General features: G+C 45.6%; 1 protein-coding gene across 1 annotated transcript in view; it reads left to right on the top strand.

Annotated features, from left to right (window-relative positions):
* The window catches only part of LOC146798677 (girdin-like), a 439241-nt gene extending 418784 nt beyond the window's left edge, over positions 1-20457 (top strand). The window contains exon 28 of the mRNA XM_085625977.1: positions 16416-20457. Coding sequence (XP_085482103.1) covers positions 16416-16471 — 56 coding nt within the window. The 3' untranslated portion in view covers positions 16472-20457. The remainder of the gene's footprint in view (positions 1-16415) is intronic.
* Positions 20458-21505: the final 1048 nt, after the last annotated feature.

Here is a 21505-nt window from a genome sequence, read left to right as displayed (position 1 = left end):
CACATTCGACAAGAATAATGTTAACAACAGCAGCATTTTATCCAGGAATTTAATTGGATGGCATTTGTAAAGCTGCAACATTGAAAATGACACATGCTTTTATAAAGCATTATTGTATCGACATGCATGCAAGCAAAGAGGCTATGAAAATCTGACAGTTGGAAGCTTCAGGCAATGGAACAGCTGGGTGTGTTGGGTTCTCATTGGAGTTTGGATCATATATAATGATGTGGATAGAAAGGAAAAGGTAACTTGCTTTTCATTGTTAATGAGTGTGAGTGTGTGTGTGTGTGTGTGTGTGTGTGTGTAGGCAAGAACGCACTCCCACAACAGCTGGCAACCAGTGCGTTTAATGGGTAAAGACAGAGACAGGCATCACAATCCATTACGCAGTGCCAAAATCGACATAGCCTCACGCGTGTCCGCGCTAGATGCGCTTTCCTCAGAGGCTCGACAATGTCCTCGTGCACGTTATGACACACCCCTTACATTGCTCAATTGCCCGCCCTTGAATGGGCCGCTTAGATTCCTGGGCATTGTAGTCCGTGTGTCATCCATAAAACTCCTAATGGATGCACATCAATGTTCTGCAAGTAAACTTTCAAGCCCTCAGATGGGCCTCGTAATATCGCTCGGTCTACAATCCACAATTGCGGCTTGAGAATTCAAACCACATGTCCCCAATGTTTCCCGGGTGGTGCGTCCTTCACGGCAGGGACCGCCGTGTTAACATGAAAGCTCCTGATTTGCCCTTAGTAAGAACGCACTCCCACAACAGTTGCCAACCAGTACGTTTAATGGGTAAAGACAGAGACAGGCATCACAATCCATTATGCAGTGCCAAAGTCAACATAGCCTGACGCGATTCAGCGCTAGATGCGCTTTCCTCAGAGGCTCGACAATGTCCTTGTACACATTATGACACACCCCTTAAATTGCTCAATTGCCCGCCCTTGGATGGGCCGCTTAGATTCCTGGGCATTGTAGTCCATGTGTCATGCATAAAACTCCTAATGGATGCACATCAATGTTCTGCAACGCCGTATATATGTGTGTGTGTGTGTGTGTGTGTGTGTGTGTGTGTGTGTGTATATATATATATATATACACATTTTGTTTGTCTGTTTTTTTCACTGAAAAAAACAAAGGTTACAGGGATGTTGTAGTTAGGCTGACATTTCACTTGTACAAAACCAGAGAATTTCAGCGGTTATAGTTAGGTGAGCTAACTATAACTCATGCCCCGGCAATGCACTGTTTATGACCTCACATATTACATCACTCATGGCATGGTCAGTGACATCACTGATGACATTATCCAGTGACTGTGAGTGTTTTAAAAATGTTTCTGAGTGTTAAATATATATACCAAGGCGTATTGATGAATCAGTGGGTGTACGAGTGCCTGTATCGATGATTCAGTAGGTGCGTGACTGACTGTATAAGTGAGTGATTAGGTGTCTCATTGAATGTAAGGGTCACTGACTTGGTTGTCTGAATATCTGTATCAACCTGTCAGATGGTGTCTAAGTGGCTATATGGGTAGGTTAGTGGGTACATGAGTGGGTGTATTGATTGGTTGATTGGTTGTCTGAGTACCTGTATGGGTGTATGAGTGTCTGTGTGGGTGGGTGAGATGATGTGTGACTGCCTGCATGGATGAGTGAGTCTGTAGGTGTATGGGTTAGTGAGTGCATCTGTGAGGGGCTGTATGGGTGACTGTGTGTGGTATGGATGTTTTGATGAGTGAATGGATGTGTCAGTGCTATATGGGTGAGTAACTGCATATGTGAAAGGCAGTATAGGTGAGTGTTGGATATATGAATGACTGAATGTGTGACTGAATTATTACGAGAGTGGCCGTATTGGTGAGTGTGAGCTTGTGTCTGCGACTGTACAAGTGAGAGAGTATGTGTTAGTATCTGTATGAATAAGTGAGTGGGTGTGTGTAAAACTGTATAGGCGAGTAAGTGGCTGTGTGATTGACTTTATGGGTGAGTGAGTTGGTGTGTGAGTAAGTCTTGGGTGACTGACGGTGTGAGTGGCTGTATGCATTTATGAGTGGATATATCAGTGGCTATATTAGTTAGTGAGTCCTTGGGGGCCAACTACCCCTCCTGTTACCTCCAATAAGTCCCACGCAGCAGGATTGCTGGGAAGTTGTCAGAGGCCACGCCCCCTTTCTCCACCACTCTGCAAATGCACTTCCCAGCGCACTACTAGTTGGGGGATGAAGATCCCTCTGCTCCAGAGGGGGCGAGATTACCTTTCTAACTCGAGTTCAACTAACATTGAGGAAAGTCCATACATTTTCGGGGTCAGATTTATTATTCTAACTCCAGTCCAACAAACAATGTGTGGAGAGCATATGTTTGGGGTGGGGTGCAGATAGTTAGATTTAGCATTCTATCTCTAGTACCAAAAATATTTGGAAAAGTGCAATATTAATAAAAATGGTTATAAAGTTAGTTACAGAACCAAAAATGTTTAATTCATTTATATTTTTTCAAGAAGCAATCATTCTTAATTAATATTCATTTTACATATTTATTTCCCCCTCAATAAAACTTCAACCCTAAACAAAAACAATATTTAAATACCTTAAAAATGATTAAAAATTTCAAAAAATAATGAATGATTTAACAATTAACATAATTATTGTAATAATCAACTAAGATGAAATATTATATATTCTATTTAAAGTACCATGCAGACAATGCCCACAATACAATTCACAACCCAAAACAAAAATGTATTAAATTAATTAAAAATAACTAATCTTGTGAATAAATAATTACAATGTAAACATTTATATCATGGATGATTTAATATCAGTTCTTAATTATGGTAAATAAAATACATCCAACCCAGACCCCAATTAACACCATAACCCCAAAATGAAAAGAATTTACATTTTTAAAAATAATTAAACATGTAAACAAATTATATCAATTTAAAAATTGCATAATAATGTATAAATCAATTAACATAACAAATATACCATTAAAAACCACTACCTGTCCAAGCCTTCGACAGACCCATCTACCAAACGGAAAGAATAATTAAATAATTGAACATGTAAATAAAAAACGTACTAATCGAAAATGAACATTATTTATTAAATAATCAATATACATCACATATATTTTAATTAAAATACTGCCCTCCCAAATTCCCATAAACCCAGCAATCAAAACGATAATTAAATGTACGATAATTTTAATATAAAATTATTAATATAAATGTCACAGTAAAATAAAGAAATAAAAGCAAAATACTTTTTATTAAAACTGTATTATAGTAAATAATATTTGTGTAACCCTTTTTAAAGAGCTACGCTTACCTATACATACCTGTGCTATTTTTGTCCATAATACATTTTCAGTCATGATATTTTGGCCACAGTGATTTGGTCACATGATATTTTGGAGTCGATATCAAGGTGGAATAACCTGGTAATTAAGGGGTTGATTTGGATGGCAGGCGGACTCACGTCTGCCAACCACCCTATCGGGAATCGGAACTGCCCGACAAGCTGTCAGCGGTCCCAACATAGGCATTATGATGCAAATGCCTATACTTTGCATTGCGGCGGGTGCTGCTGACTGCAGCAACCGCCGCAATGCAAAATAGGGATACCTGACATATCCCTGCACTACGTGGCAGGCACCATGCGGTGCTTGCCACATGGTGCGGGGATATGTAGGGTAGCACCATAGGTGCCCCTCAGTGCCCATATCAGAGGGCCATGTGGGAAGAAGGGCCCGTTACGGGCCCCCAAAGTCAGTTTCCGCTTGCCTTTTCATGGCAGGTAAATCACCATGAAAAGGAGGGTGGAAAGGGACATCGTAATCACTACGGTGGTACCTGGAAGGCACCACCACCGTTGTACGGATATGATCCCCCTCCGACGCACCGATTCACCGGTGGGCTATGAATAAAAGCTCAACAACAAGACACTGCAGATAGTGTTCAACACATTGGAGAATTCAAAATCAGATCTTAAATTATCAAGAAATGGCAATTTTATGCAAGTAGACAACCATAGACAGGATTGTGGGGGAATGTGTTTTTGATTCTATGGTGGGGACATATGCCTACTGTTTTCCTACTTTGTTCTTGACCCCGAAGGTCAGGTGAAATAGGTTAATTCTGATTGCTCCAACTTGACCCAAACAATATTGGCTCACAGACCAACTTAATCTCGCAGAGGCGGCTCCTATTTCTGAAGACTGTATATTCCTGTAGACTCTAAAGACATTGTCAGGGGCGTGGCCAAGATGGCGGAGAGCTAAGAAGTGCTCTGCCTTCTCTCCTCCACTTGCTGTACCATAAGCACTAGCATCGGCTCACAATCGCACAGGAGGCGGCTGAATTGAGGTCTTCACTGTCTGGTGACACCCGGCGATTCATATGCTGAGTTTCCCGGGACTTCAGCGAGCATTTCTGCGGCTCTTGGCCTGGGCCGGGCCTGTTCCCTGGACGTGAGTGTGTCGCTGGGGGTCGCGCTGCCGCGGCCGTTGAGGTCGGAGCCAATGGCGCCATGCTGCGAATCGCTACAGCGCGGCAGAGGCTGAAGAACGGACTCCGAGGCACACCCTATTGTCTGGGGCCAGCAAGCGACGGTAGCAGCGACCAGTGATAGCCCTGAAGACCGGGTCCTGTGCGGAGTAGCGGCCTAGCCGGGGTGCGCCCGGGGAGCACGATGGCCTCCGCGAGGACTCAAGGCCTGAGGCAAGTGAGGTGACGCATCCGGAGATATCCCGGTCCTCTGCTTCACGGGGCGCCTTGGGACTGGCGGCGGTGAGTTTTGCTGCCCCCCTTCCATGCTGCGGCCCCTGTCTCCCGGGTCCACCGGAGGGCCTTGGCTGCATGGCAGCCTGCTTGTGTGAAGCGGCGAATCTGGGACTGTGCCTGCCCAGGACGGACCTACCGCCCCTGCTCATTTGGCCACTGCGGGTCGGACTCTCGGGGATGGGCCCCTGCTTTGTGAGGCCCCTAGCATCAAATACTGCACGCTCCTGGAACTCCTGCCCTTAAGAGCCCTGCGGAACTCTGGCGCGTTCTGGCTTTGCTTCCCCTTTGCGTCACCTTGCACCTTGATAGGGGGGACCTCCATAGAAGGCGCAAGACTAAACTGGAGCCTTCGTAGCAGCTGGGCAATTACTGCGCCACCCTGAAGGCTCGAGGGCGGCGACGCCCTGTCGCAGCGGAGGGGCCCTGTAGAGCACCAGTGGACACCTTGCTGCCCCGGGAGTAATACAACCGACGTCCATCTGCTTCAGCCGGGTGAAGTGAGGACATAGAGGATCTCCGCGCTCTCTGACATGTGGCTGTAGGGCCCAGCACGGCGTGGGGAAGTGAGTATGACATCCTCCCGGGGCAAAAGGGACAAATCAGCCACGAAGGAGAACTCACTCAAGGAACTCTTTGCCTGAGCGCAGAGCGGCAGCCCGACAACTCCCGGCTGGCAGGGCGCGGCAACACAAATGGCCACTAATGAGGATGCACCGGTGACGCAGGCCTTTCTTGAATCCTTGTTTGCAGCTTTGCGTGATGACCTCCAGACAGTGAAACGCGACCTCACAGCGGAGATTAAAGACATACGCAAGGATGTTGATGACATAGGGGAGTGGGTGGCATCCTTGGAGGACAAAAGCGATGCTCGTGACACCGAATTGGCGGCCATGCAACAAGAAGTTCTTCGAATACATGAGCAGCAGGTGGATGTCCAATCCCACCTAGAGGATCTCGAAAACCGTTCCCGCCGCCATAACATACGAATCCGGGGGGTGTGCACCGATGAAGAGGCCGGGGACATTTTTGGATACATATGTGCACTATTCAACCACATCTTAGGCGACCTGCCAGACTCTGACCTGAAACTGGATAGAGCACACAGGGGCCCACCCAGGGCACCATCGGTGCCCCCGGCAGACTTTCTGGTCTGCGTCCAGGACTTCGGTACTAAAGAGAAGATCCTACGTAAAGCCAGACTGCTTCAGCCAATCACCTTTTGCAACCAGTCACGGGCCCTCTACCAAGACCTGGCTGCCATTACGCTCCAGAAACGTAGGACATTCCGGCCCATCACGGAGGTTCTGCGCCAGCGAAACATCACCTACTCCTGGGGACACCCATTCCGCCTCGTCTTCCGGCACGATGGGAAACTATTCCAGCTCCGTTCCTTGTCCGAGGCAAGAAAATTACTGGTGATCCCTCTTCCAGAGGACACAGAGTAAGATGAACGCTGGCGGCGGTGGGGCACTCAGCGGCCGGACCCACTAGTGGTCAAGAAAGAGCAGCAGGCCGTCCTGGAACCTCTGCCGGGAGCCCTGGCAAAGACATGGACAAGTGACTGAGCCTGGCCACTATGCTATATCCTTTATGTGTTTTGCCGCTGTCCAGGTTGGGGGGGGGAGGGGGCTGAGGTTCCCATCAGCCACTCCACATACCCGTAGACTTTTTTACTGGTCATCCTTGGATGACGTACTAATGACTGAACTCAAGACTCTCATTGGTACCTGTTGTGCCTTAGTTTTCTGGGTTTACCTTTTGCGGGTTCTTTTTTTCTGCTCTTTTCCGCTATCTGTTCTTTTCTTCTGGGGGAGACCCGGTCCAAGGGGTGCCATAATCTTCTTACACTTGCGCTGGCGTTGTGGGGTTCACGCTGTCCTGCTGCTCATGCTTGGCACCCACCTACTTTTGGACACTAGATGCGAGCGGCTTCCGTTAAGATACTCACACTCAATGTGAGAGGGCTTAACAATCCCATCAAACGCAGAACACTCCTTTCCTACCTAGAGAGAACAAAGGCAGACATCTGCCTTCTTGAAGAGACACACCTTCTCACTAAGGACTGCCACCGTCTTAGGTCCCGTGCATTCCCGACCCAATTATTTTCCTCCAAGCTAAAAAAGACGGCTGTGGTGGCGATTTTGGTCTCGAGGGCTTTCCAGGGGAAGGTGCTACAGAAAGGGGTGGAGATAAAAGGTAAACTGCTCACTTACCAGTTTCTTGTGGGGGGGCCATATTCTACACGTGGGATCCATTTATGCACCTAATGAGGGTCAGGAACGATTTCTGCACGAAGCTCTTACTGATGTTACGGTAACACAAGACCGTCATATTTTGATAGGGGGGGATATCAACCTGGTGTTCGACAACGAGCTGGATAGGTCAGCACAATGCACGAGTCAGGTTGGCGCCCTTTCACCCACAGGTCTCACCAGACTACATGACTTAAACCTCATAGACCTCTGGAGACACCAACAACCCCAGTCACGAGCCTTCTCATACTACTCAAACGCCCATAAAACTTATGCTAGGTTAGATTATTTCCTGGGTTCTAAGGCACTGCGCGACGTCAAGCTCTCAACTGATATTCAGACGGCTGCCCTTTCTGATAATGCCGCAATGGAGGTTGTACTAGCCCTCCCACAAATCCAATGCCCAGTCCGACATTGGTGTTTTCGAGATGCTCTACTGCACAGACCTGATACAGTGTCCCAACTAGAGAGCGCCCTAGAGGACTTCCTCACACATAACGATAGCCCAGTTACTGCCCTATCCATGTGATGGGAGGCTCTCAAAGCAGTCATCTGAGGAGAGGGCATCGCCATCTCATCTGCAGACAATGCGGACCGCAAAACAAAGAGGGATGATCTAACACAGAAGGTGTGGGAACTGGAGCAGATGCACCAGCACCCCGGGGTACCCCGCAGTTGATGGCTGCACGGGCACAACTGACAGCCATTGATCGAGACAAGGCAGAATAGGCAGCGATGCGGCTACGGCATTCCTTTTACATGAGAGGGGACAAGTGTGGCCGTCTCCTGGCACATAGACTCCGGGAGGTGCGAATGCGTGAGGGTGTCCGGGAAATCAGAGACAATGCAGGGGAACTACGCTCGGAGGACACAGCTATGGCCGAGACCTTCCGCAATTTCTACGCTCAACTTTACGATGCACAACCTCTTGACAGAGCCGATATTTAGGCATAACTCGCACAGGCCTGCATCCCCATCTTGACACCAGATCAAGCAGCTCATGTTCGGAGGGAGATTAGACCAGAGGAGGTTATCATGGCCATCTCCCGCTTGAAATTGGGCAAGTCACCCGGCCCGGACGGCTACACCGCTGCTTTCTATAAGCAGTTCTGCACTACTCTTGCCCCTTGCTCACACAGCTTTTTAATTCCTTTGCAACGGCTGGGGCAATCCCCGCCTCCATGTTAGAAGCAGCAATAGCCGTTATCCCTAAGCCAGGGAAGAACAGGTCAGAGTGTGGGTCGTATCGGCCAATCTCACTTTTAAACGTAGATCTGAAGCTTTATACTGGCATAGTTGGCTAACAGGCTAGCCCCCTACATGCTGGGAATAGTGGATCCTGACATGGCCGGATTTATTCTGCAGCGACAGACTAGTGACAACACAAAACGTGTCACGCACCTCATAGAGAAGGCCTCCCGCATCCCTGGGAAATACATGCTTCTCACCATCGACGCGGAGAAGGCCTTCGATAGGGTCCACTGGCCGTATCTTGAACAGACACTGGTCCATTTCGGTATTGGGGAAAAAATGCGGACACACATTTTTAACTGCTACAGGTCTCCCACCGCCACGGTACGGATCAATGGGCACACCTCTACCCCATTCCCTATTAATAGAGGTACGAGGCAGGGATGCCCTTTGTCACCCCTGCTCTTCGCTCTCTATATGGAGCCTATGGCTCAGAGGGTTAGAGATTGCCCTGAGATCACGGGCATCCGCTTTGGGGGGGACACGCACTCTATAAGCCTCTATGCCGACGACGTGCTCGTCACCCTAGAGAACCCTGAGCAGGCGTTGGGTCCCTTTTTGGAGGAACCGGACTTTTTTGCCGGCGCCTCCGGGTTTATGGTCAACTTGCCCACATCTGTAGCGATGAACCTTTCCCTGTCATCCCAGGAGCAGGAGGCCCTACAGGCTCGTTATCCCCTGCAGTGGTCTGCAGACACCGTCCCCTACCTGGGTATACACCTGACCCCGACCTTACAGGCCATGCGTACCTCTAACTACTCCCTTCTTCACTCTCACATCCGCACTGAGCTGCAGAGGTGGAAACACCATCAGATCTCATGGCTGGGGTGAGTGGCAGCTATCAAGATGACAATACTCCCCAAAATTCTCTACTTATTCCAGACGCTCCCCCTGCCGCCACCAACTGGATGGCTCAATAGGGTGCAGTCGGAACTTTCCCATTTATCTGGCAAGGGCGCAAACCCCGACTCAAATGGACAGCTGGATTTCTCCCGCCCCACGAAGGTGGTCTAGGGGTCCCGGATCTCACGTTTATTTTTATGCCACACAGCTCCAATACTTGGTTGAGTGGAGCCGGGCTGAATCTGAAAATCACTGGCTCTTCCAAGATCGAGCTGTGACCGGCACGTCTCTCATGAAAATAACAATCCTCTTGAAGAATCACCGCCTCCCCAATCTTTACACCTCTGAGGTGACACGCTCAATTTTCACAGTCTGGGACTGGACCAACACACGCCATAGCCTTACAACTTTCCCATCTCCACTCACATCGTTGGTGGACAATCCTGACTTTGGCCCAGGGATGGCCCAACAGCCCTACCGCTTGTGGCAGGAAGCCGGTTGTCATGCAAGGGGTGACATCATCCCCTTCTCGCAGCTTCAGGCAGACTACGGCCTCCCGGAATCCGAACGTATGCACTACTTACAAGTTCGACTCTGGGCTATGCACCCTGTCAACCGCTCCCAGGCCACTAGACTCCTCACCTCATTCGAACGATGGCTCATCAGGCGGACCTCAGATACACTCATACTTACCATGCGGGGCACGCGCTCTGGGAGAGAGACCTGGGACGTCCCCTTAGCCTTGCAGAATGGGAGGGTGCTTGTTATCGAACGCACCATACAGCATCACTGAGACACTTACCAAGTTGGTTTATCACTGGTATTACACCCCGGAGAGGCTCCACCAAACTGACCGACGCAAAGTCCTGACTTCTGGCAGGGCTGCGGGAAGAGGGGCACACTGGTCCACTTATTGTGGGGCTGCGAATATCTCCAGACCTATTGGACACACATTCTAGATGACGTGGACAAACACCTCAACACTGTTTCCTGCTTATGTCCTATTGGGGGTGCCAAATCCGCTCACTTACCCATTGAAAGCTAGGTGAGGGAAACAGAGAGCCATAGCGCTGGAGAACCCCCTGTATTCCTGTACATTCCGGATGGTATCAACGACTAGGTATGGAAAACATTTCTCTCACACTAGCTGGGAAAGGTTCCTCCTTCGGCAACTTGTGGCAGCTGTTCCTCTCACTACTTGCGCAAGAATTTCGGGAGCTTTATTGCCCGAGGTATCGCCGCCTGTTACACCTCACGACGCCAGACCCCTCTGCGTAGGCTGGCCCGCCTTTATGATCGCTGACCCGCCTGGCACAGCGCTACCTCGCTGGTATGGACCGGGAAGGGTGGGGGGTGGCTGTCTTTAGGTCTTCTTTCTTCTTTCTTTTCTGTCTCTTCGGGAGGTGGGTGGGATTGTATTTGTTTTTTGTTGATTTTGGCCAAATAATGCACTGATCAGTATTGCTGTTGGGCCAGTGTGGCCCGGTTTCTGCTAACTTGCCTTTCTGCAGTGTACAATAAAATAATTAAACCATAAAGACATTGTCATCTACACAAGGGCATAATCTACCAACAGCAAATACAAGGCAAAATGGAAAAGGTTCTCCATCTGATGTTCTTCTCCCTTTTTCCATCCACGACACCAAATATTCCCTTCTTGCTGGCGTTAGCACAATGTACGCTTGGTTGAAGCATCTATCAGTTTAAGCACATCTCACAGCTATAGCAGGTTTCAATGCACTCCTAGCTGCTAAACCCTAGATGCACCTTTAAGAATGTGTCCAAGGTCCTTTCAGAGCTTTCACACTGACTTAATGTCTACCCGCGAGCTGGGAACCTAACATAGTCTTGTTAGACTTGAAGTGAAGCCCATTTGAACCAATCCATAGGCCAAGTGTTAAATGCTTGTCATGGAAAACAGCGTTAATTTCCGCGCACAAGCACCATTCATGTGAGTAAGCGAAGTTCAGCTTTCATAGTGAAAGAGTTCTTCCTTTTTATCACTATAGACAAAGTGATATTATGCACAAATCTGCATTTCTTTCCAAAGGTACTGTGGAATATTCATCTCAGTGAACTAGTCGTACTCAAAGCTTCCTTCCCACGCCCATTTAGATGCAGCAAAGGAAGCTCTGCGTGTTTTTCATTTGCAGTAATATTTGAAGTTTTACTTAAAACAAAAAAACTTCAGGGAATTTGACTGGCTATTTCTGTCATTCTCAAAGCCTCAAAGAGCTAACCCTTAATCTAAGCAAAGAATTTCAAGGTGGGTGGCAGTAGCCATCATATTCTGCCATGCGAAAGCAATTGTTACACTCTATGAGGAGTGTGCCAGCCTCAGCAGCTCTCTATGCTGGGGTACCCCTTTCAGACATTTGTCAGGCAGTGACTGGGAAAAAACCACCACACATTTACCTAACAGTACTGCCTGGATGCAGGAGTAGTACAAGCACTTTTTGATCATCCTTATATAAGATGAGTCTCTTTCTATTTTTCCTACCATCTGCCTTATTGATATCTACGATAATGTTTTCGTACAGGTGAAGCATGTGAATATATGACATATCTAGTGCTGTAGAAAAAAAATGCCTATCACGGCAGTTCTCCGGCATTGGTATCTTTCGTATGATTCACATGCGGCCCTAGCTCCTCACCTGAAAGAGGTTCACCTGCAACGATATCTTCTTTGCACACTTGTGCTTCACATCCGAAAAAAGATGACCTGTGGGAGGATGAACCTCAGGGCACTTTCACCATATTGGCTGAAATTCAGGCTTTTCATTGAGGTGAGTGTGCTACTAAAGTGACACTGGTTTAAGTTAAATTAGGCAACTTGTATTCTCATTAGTGGCAGACACTAGTTGTGATAATCGGTGGGCGGGGGTGGGGGAGGATAAAACAATAATAACTTACCTGCAGCCTGACGTCCGCCCCCTCTTCAGACTATGTTCACATAGGCTCTCAGAGTCCCCTGAGCCAATCCGACGCTAATCTCATGCTGGTATTACTCAGAATGAGAGAAGCGTAGGGATTGGGTGAAGCGGGCTGGTTCCACGCTCCAGCAGAGGCTGGGAGCCTGTACTCCTGAGCCTGCCAATATCTCTAAGCAATAGGCTGGAGATATCCAGGTTCGCATGTCGGTTTGGCCAAATCTACATGTGCACTGGCAGTGCCCTGAGCCCATCACTACTCCTGCTCCTTGTGGCCAGCCCTCAAGACTCAGCAGCGGCTCTGAAGTAAAATAAAATTATAATAAAGCATTTTTTTTAAAACTGCTTTGTCATCATTTTATTTTACATGCGTCTGCTGGTTCCAGCAGTGGGGCGAACACTCCTCCGCCGTAACGGAGGAACTGCCCCTGATTCTCATAATGTTATGTTAAGGTTACTTGTGAACTCCCTCCTCGAAGACGGGGAATGACTCAAACATGGGAATCTGTGAAATAAACCTCTGCTGGAGAACAGTAGGTGCAAGTAACCTTTTCTTAAATAATGAGACTCTCAGGTTTGAAACAGTCAACCGTGGACTTAGTGTTAATTTGTTAGAAATAGAACATGACAGAGAGTCCAACCTCACAGTCCATGATTGCTCATAATTCTCTTGCCTCGCCCTCTCCTTTTTTGTTTGTCTCTGTTGAGGACTTATCGTAGCCTGGCACAGTAAGTCTCACTTATGTAGTTTTCTCTGTGTATCAATCTAGCTTTGTAGTGGTGGTTGAAGACTAGACATCTCCATAGGGAGAGCTCTATTTCAACCATTCTGTTTCTTATCCTCATAACAGGTGGCAGTCACCTGGTGAGGGAGTCGCATTAGAGAATTAGTCAGTTCAGGAAAGACAGTCTTTTGTCAAAAGTTAGTAGTCCTCCATGTGGTGATATCTGTCTCGCCTTCACTAGGCTCTGCTGGCGTTTGCTAAACTATATAAAGCTGCTTTGGTGAGAGAGATTACCTGAGCGTTTGTCCACAGGCATGTCCTCAAGGCGGTTTTCGAGAAAGGTTTATGTACTTCTAGTTTTTCTGGACATTGAGTATATGTTATGAAACAATAAATGGCCCTGCTTTGATTTGTCCTCCTTCCACTACTGGACAACGAGTGAGCTATGCACTCCCTTGATGTGCATAGAGCCGTCTTGCTATGCTTATATAGAACTCAAAGTCATCTTTTGTTACCTCTAGGCTAGTGTAGAAAACAAAGAAATCTCCTTCCGCTGTCGTTGTCAGGAATAAGTCTGCGATTGTCGAATGTTAGGGTTTATCTTCTTTTCCTCTTCTGCACGGATTCAAGCTCCCTCCACTAGGGATATGTTTGCAGCTTGGATAGAATCCAGGGGGGTTCCTTCCAGAAATGTGGAGTTTGCAAATTTGGTACCCCAAACACTTTTGTCTAGCATTACCAAATTGCTGTATCCCTTGGTCTGAAGATTGCCTTTGTTGAATTTGTTCTTTTTATATGGCTCATTGCATCCATCACAACTGATTATTGTTTCCAGGGTGTTGTGGATATATTTGCTTTCCATTCTCTGTGTGTAAATCAAGTTCAACTTGGTGTGTCTACTATACCTGGACTGTGCTGATAACGTTATACGAAGAGATAATGGCTCAATTATTCACCCGTGATCTTCATTACTCATAAAAAAGGCCTCTTCTCAGAACTCCACAACCTTCTGTCCAGCTGTATGCTCCGGGCCGGACTGGGTACCAAAACCAGCCCTGGCAAAGTGCTCGGCCGGCCCCCCGGGGCTTGGGGGTGCCGCCGAGCTCTTTGCCAGGTCCTGTTTTCTGCCGATTTTGTTACAGGGCCGATTTTGCAGCTATGCTGCAAAAAGGGCCCCCCTGTAACAAAAACGGCCCCGAGGGGCCTAATACCGGCCCTCACCCGTGCGGCGCACCGGGGGATTGCCCGGTGCCGCTACGGCCAGTCCGGCCCTGTGTATGCTTCACCACTCAACAGATGTTTGGAAATAGGAGGGAGACAGACGGTGTCTTAATATGTGCAGGTGGTGAGCACCAACACTTGTTTGTGGTGACCTGGGCTTATTTTTAATCCTAAAACCAGGGCACGAGTTGGGGGTACATGACGTGCACCCACTATTTTCACAGGGTGGATGCAGTCCACCCTGCCAAGATGTTGGGCCCCATAGAAATATGTTGTACTTGTTCCAGTGTATTTTTCAGACGCCTGGACATGTTCAACAGCTCCTGCACATTGTTGGCTTTCCATCCCCAGCAACAACGTGCAGGCGGGTGGGGTCTTTTTTCGCCTCCAGCTGGGCGAAAGACAAAGGCAGAAGTTCAGGGGTCATCAGGCCTCCTTTTGATCGAGTATCGGACTGGAGGCGTCCTGGAACCTCACACTTACATGCAAATGCAATGGAGAGGAAACAAAAGCACACAGCTTGTTATCTCTTTACAGGTACTTAAGAGATGCATGCTTTTTACTTTGTCCAGTCCCTTTATATAAGTGCATGCACTGTCAGAATGTCAGATGGGCTTTTCTTTCCCAGTATTTACACAAATAACAATTTAAATTGCACTATTTTATTTCTTTCATAGCACTACTCATCCCAATAAAGTGTTAGAGCTCTTTATATAACGTACACATTATCCACTCAAAATAAATCATGTAAGTATGCAAACCAATGTTTAAGATGTGTTTATATGAGACAGTCAGGGTTGCAAGGTATAGGAGTCAAACGCCCTTCATCGCTCACTGTGGTCTACTAGAAGGATTACAATTTATGAACCGTGAGTAACAAAAGGATCTTTGTGTTCAAAGCAGTAATCCACTTACCTATCTACATAAAATAAAAATCTGTGATCTCATGTTACATAATGTGCTTTGCAGGAGACAACTTTTTAAAAAAACATTTTATTGCATTTTCAGTTGGCACATATTATAGCATACACATATCAGAGCACTATTGCATAATTAAGTGGTACATTTATGCTCACAACATTGTATAAGATGTACACCATGTGTGTTGCAATATCATGAATAACAAACCCGAAGAAGGTAGCAACAAATTAGAGGTTCAACAATCCTCAAATGCACCCCCCCCCCCCCCAAGAACAGTGGGTGATTATGTTTTGCAAGGGACAAATTAATCTTCTATACTTCTTTGATTCAAATGTGGGACTACACAAAATACAGATCTCTTCAACAAATGTGTTAACCTCCAGAGTTATCTCACAATTATTATTATTCCCTGGGATTTATTGGGCACCTCTGCAGCAGATGCCTTAATCCCATTAAATATTTTAAAATGCAGACTTTGCAACTAATTAACCAGAACAGATCTACTATATGATTTTCATTGTTGCCAATTTCTTTGTGGCAGGGCTTTAAAAAAATGTATTAGTTGAGGCCCAGATTTTGCGCCAGGATTGCGCCACCTTTTCGCACAACCCCGACTCCAAATCTCAATGGTTAATTATCATAATGCACTTTAATGTACTCATGATACACCCGATAAACATTCAAGTGAGATCTTAGTATCTGATGTCACTTCTTGGGATGTCCCTTCCAGAGACGTCCCTTCCTGTGGTGGCACGTGGAATGTCACGTGTCATGACATCATGTGCTGTGATGGCACGCGTCATGATGTCACTTGCATACTGCCTAACTTGGTCAGTCCCCCCACTTCTTTTTATAGGACTTGTGCCCTGCCTAAGACTGTGATACAAAGCAGAAGGGAGAAAGGTAGAAAAGGATATGAAGAAAAAGATAGAATAACGGTGACAAAGGGAGAAAGCAGGGGTGAAAAAAACTGTCAGACTAAGGTAAAATGGCAAGAAGTGAAGGATGGTGAAAGAGAGGCATGAGATGGAATCAAAGCTAGACAGCCTTGGTGTTTGGCGCTGGCATTCAGCACAGCAGATGGTAGGCTCTTAAGAAAAACTTTGCACCCCTTCATATATATATTTAAAAAGTATGCATTGACGACCAAGGATCATGTAGGTAATGATGAACAGAAAGGTAACACGCCCTCTCCTGGAGGTTGTCTGTTTCCAACAAAAGAAATGACGTGCAGAGGCGGATTGTGTCCTGGCAGAGGCAGAGCCTCGTAAGTAAGGCCTGTGACGAGGAAGCTCGTCGTCAGGGTAGTAAAGACTAGAGCTAAGTAATGGGGCGCTTGGGCTGGCGGCCGACTGACAGTACAGTGGCTCATTCGGAGTCCGCAGGACGCCACCCTGTCTTGCATGTGTTTTTTTCACTCGATTCCCACATCAAAATCTCATGTGTATACCCCATTTCTCTTTTTCTCTCTCCAGGCCTGTCACTTAGTGAGGAGAACAACTCGCCGACAACTTTAAAGCTGCCACCGTGAACTGGAGGAGCCCCATTCCCAAAAGACACTGAGAGAGTCTGCCAGCTTTGGGTCTATTCATTTCGAAGCCTAAAGGACCTGTGTGGCCCTGGGCACACGTTTTGCCAACAGAATGGAGAAGAAAATAACCGAGCTGTATCTTTCTGCAGTGGGCTCAGGACGAATTTCCTAATTGAAATGGAAAAACTTTCCGAAAACCAAGATGCAGTCTCCCCAAATTTAAGGAGAATACTTGAAGTCTGACATACAGAAATGTGCGACAGGCCTGTCCAGAAAAGAGATGGTTTGCTTTGAACATTCTTCAATGAAAAGCAGCTGTCACTCATTTGGGGATAGTTATAAAGCACTTCAGAATTTTAATTATTGGTGTCATTTCTCAAACTCCTCTTATCACAGTAATTGTGGTCAGGCGCTTTTAAACTTGGTGAGTCCCTGCCTCAGTTAGCATGTGTCGATCAAGAGAAGAGCAATGTTTAGGTCTTCTCATAGGGCTGTTTAATTAACCAGTATTACCTTTCCCTGCCAGCAGATGTCCCTGTAAGAGCATTAATTTATATTTTTTTACTTTGTTTTTTGTTAACGCATGAAAGGTGTATGAGGATTGTATTGACACACTGTGGGTGGTGCCCTGAGCGTTTTCCTTCATGAGTAGCAGCACTCTGCACCATGACGGGTGCCTGGTTGCAAGGTAGCGCTTGGTGACCACAGAGGTATAGTTTCGTGTTATGTGGCGCAGCGCTCAGCAGTGCGATGGATGAAGAAGTGTGAGACAGCGGTGCCAAGTTTATGTTTTGTGGGTTTCATGAAGCCGGCAGCATTAATCAGGTCTTCACGTCCCTTTATGGTATTTCTTTTGCTTAGAGTCCACTAAGCTTGTTACCGTATATTGTTGCCCATTCTGAGATTTGTATGTTTATTTTTTGCAGTTTTATATAGCGCAAACTCGACCCAAGGGTATTGGAGCGCTTTACATGAGCACCAGTTACATGACTACACATGAACACATTCACTGTTTGGTAGGCACGGGGAGATTACGTGATTTGCTTAGAATCACAGGATGTTTGTTGAGCGCCGACACGGAGACTCGGGCTTGGTTCCCCAGGTCCAAAGTCGGCAGCTCTGGCTGTTACGCCACACCCCAAGCAGGTATAGGTTGGAAGGAGAGATGGTCGAAAGATCGGATGGGCTGGACTTTGTTATCATCATCACATATATGACTGACATTGTGAGATGAGATGAGGTCATAACGTGGTTAGTTAGGGCCTGCGGTGGTGGACTATATTATAGTCCTCTGGTGGCCAGCAGTATGTGGCACATGTCTAGAGTTATTCCATGGCTGTTCAGCTGGTAGTTGATTGTTGGTTGTGCACTGGTACAGTGCTGGGTGACTGATATGACCTGCAGCAGTTTTGTCCTATGTGAGTATGAGAGGGCCAAGAAGCCTGAAGGAATTATTATACAGCTCGTTTGAGCGACAGGCAGCAGCATGATTGCTGGGTGTCATGATTTTGGTATAAGCAAGGGACAGAAGGATTATGTAGGAATTTACATTACCATATAATACCAAGGCTAGACACAGGTCAGCCCTTTATAACTTATTTGGACATAGAAAGTTGTGTGCTGGTCGGGCTGTTCCATATCTCTGCATTGTAATTGAAGGAGTCATTATTGTTCCAGGGTTTGTCTCACAGTTAATAAAGGGTGTAGATATTTGGAAACAATCATGTTTTTACCTCTCTTCTGAAATGTAAGTGTTCCTCAATTCTTCAAATCTTGGCTGGTAGTGAGTTGGATGCTGACTTGTACCGAGGAAGCAGTACCTCCTATGAATTTCTTACAGTAAGATGGTATGACGATCCGTGGTACAAACGTGGAGCACAGTGTCTTATTCTGTTTGTAATGCTTGAATTTAATCTGTTGATGATGCAACGTGCCTTGAACATTGCTCATCTACCTACCATCTAGCTACAGTTCGCCGGTGGCTTGCTGGCAGGTCTGTCATGTGTTCGCTGGGGTGGAGAATTAGTCCTACAGCAGCAGTTTTGCAGCAGCATTTTAGATTAGTTGTATTATGCATACGATGAAACTGTCGGTGCCGATGTACATACTATTGGCATAACTGAGTTTAGAGATTATAAATGTGAGGGAAGATGTGCCACAGTGTTTTCATTGTGTAGAAGGTGCATTTTATGACCTTCTTTATATATATCAAGGATAGGTCTGAATCCTTGGTTACCCCTAGGTTTTTTACCTCTCTAGATGTAATTGGAGGGGCCTCAAGTTTCTGGGGCCATATGTTGGTAGGAGGGTGTTTGGACCATTGTCCACAGGTCATGATTATTGTCTTTGTGGTGTGAGCTTTAGATGGTTACTCATTATACATGCATTTAAGGAACAGAGGAAGTCATAAAGTCTTGACTTGTAGCGGTCTTCCAGGCCATCCATTTTTTAGAATGATTTACATATCATATGAGCTGCAACAGGGAGGTCGAACGATCTAATCAGGGCAAACAAAGGGGTCAGGTACATTTTGAATAGAAGAGCAGATACGATGTACTTCTGAGGAACACCACAATGTTGGGTGTCATGTCTGATGTGAAAGGTGCATTTAAAATAGCAAACATGCAATAATAATTGCAACAAAACAATGAATACAAAAATACAGTTATGTTAACTGAGGAGAAAGCCTCAGAGTCAACACATTATTACAGAATAGATAAAATAGGGAGTCAATCTAGCTCAGAAATTATTATTAATTATTTTCAAAAGATCTGGTAATTCATTTTACCCTTAGTAGAAGAAAGTTCCAAAATGTCACATTTCTTGTTAAAGTCTTAGCAAAGGTTGATTGCTCAAATAAAGTTGGAGTTTATCAATGCAAAGGATGGCGCAGCTCACTCCTGGAAACGTTGCCGCCTCCTTGATGCAAATCAGGAATGTTTTTACAGGTGAACAGTTTATGTGCCTGGGAGCAAATCCTAAACAGCAACCTGATCTCTGTGAGAAGTCAGTAGACTGTGTCCAGGAGCAGGTGGCATAATCTAACTTGATGTCACCAACCCCTTCTCTTACAACATTACTTGGCTTTCACTCTCAAGGAAGTAAGAATCGATTATCCCTTGACTAAGCAAATTATTTTCCACTAGTACCAAACACCTGTTGTGATTTTTCAACACCCTAGTGCTTGATCATATCATCAATTTTAGACTACTACATTCAGTTTGAATACAGTACTATATTTATTTTGTTAAAAAGCATATACTATATAAGGTTAAAAACATGTCATACCACAATCATACATAAAAACAATTGATAAAGTGCAAAAAGATTTCTCGACACAAATTTCAACAACCGTTATGAACCAGCATAACAGAGAAAACAACAGCTATGAGACAATACACTTTGTCATACACTATTGCACATCAGATAGGACCATAACTTAAAAACATGGCTTGCGATACATTCCAACTCACTTGCATCTGCAAGTTTATGTCGATCCTCTAAATTGTGCCTACAACTGCGTCTCGAGGGCCATACTATGTTAGTGGAAACCCAATTCTGTCAATATTTATCACTGTAGAAAGTATTTTATTTCCCTCCGAAAGGACTGTGGTACATTAGCTGCACTGACAATGCCTCCTCCTTCTTCCCAACATAACCCATGTCCCAGGAGTTATCATAATGAGAACAGAATGTAGGTTTTCCTCAGTGGGATGGATACATTAGCAGTGCTTCTGGCCATCGCCAACCAGGTGTAAACCTAACAACAGCATTGCGATCTCCCTTCTTCAAGACACTTTCTTCAGCAGTCCTTCAGTCTTTGGACAGCAGGTGCCATTATATAAACCAAAAATACTCAACGCCAAATATGTAAAGTCCTATATGTTTTATATGCATCCCTTGCATGTCACTTTATGAACTGTTTGAGAGAATATATGTCTGTAGTTAATATCTGAGAATATTAATAAAGCAATATCTGATTTTAATATTGTCTTTAATTTTTAACTAATTTACTCATTTGACTTGTGTATCTCATTTGAGCTCACACTGAAGTTAAGGACGGTTTTCCATGTGTACACACAAAGCCAACAGCGGCGGACCACAATTGTTTGCACCTCAAATCAGTAAGTGAAATTTAGTGTCCTGTGCATAAGCTTCTGTCACTTCCAGCCGTTCAGTGCCACTGGAGACCAGAAAACCTTCAAAAGGAAGGCGCACCAGGAAAAGTATTTCAAATTCGCAAGATTTTTACAAACGCAGACCGCAGGACAAATTCATTTACCGACAGGGCTCAGGTCCTGAGCAGGGGCATGATTTGGGCCCCTTACACCATCTATCGATGGGATGAATAACACCCAGTGAAATGATGACTGCAATAAATCACATTATATAAATATTGTGAATATGCTACACTACATGCTAAGCCCTGATGAAGTTCCTAGGCATCCAGGAACGAAACGCATTGGTTGATTTTTAGAAAATAATGGTTTTCCATGTGTAAAGTCATCCTCAGTGTTATGCCAATCTAGTAATTGCAGCTGCTATGAGATCAACTTTTGACCTTTCCATTGATGTCTGTTCGGAGGCCATCTATTGTGAAACTAGATCATAGTTGATTCAATATCATACATCTTACTGAAATTTATAAAGCAACCATCATAGGTGAAATTGTCAGTGAACCATCATAGCCAACACGTATTTACCAAATATGTGATTGGTTCATCAACTACAAATTTTCTACTGTTTGTCCTAGATAAACATAATAATCAATTATTGCTGTTCATATAATACAGAAACACTACTGGCATTAAAAGTCTAGAGGAGAGAAAAAATAGTAGACAGTGATAGCCATGAGGTCCTTAGATGCCTTTTTTTATAAACAGTTTACATTGTTAGACAGTATAAGTAAAGATCAGACAAAAAAGTGTCAATTGATGGTATTTTCTTTTCCTCCATAACATCATCTGTCACTGTTGTGAAGCACCTATCTGATAGAGACTTCTAGCTGCAGATTCCTTACCTTAGAATATTCCT

This window comes from Triturus cristatus, chromosome 9, assembly GCF_964204655.1.
Source record: "Triturus cristatus chromosome 9, aTriCri1.1, whole genome shotgun sequence".
NCBI classification, from domain to species: Eukaryota; Metazoa; Chordata; class Amphibia; order Caudata; family Salamandridae; genus Triturus; species Triturus cristatus.
This window is presented reverse-complemented; position numbering and strand designations above follow the sequence as displayed.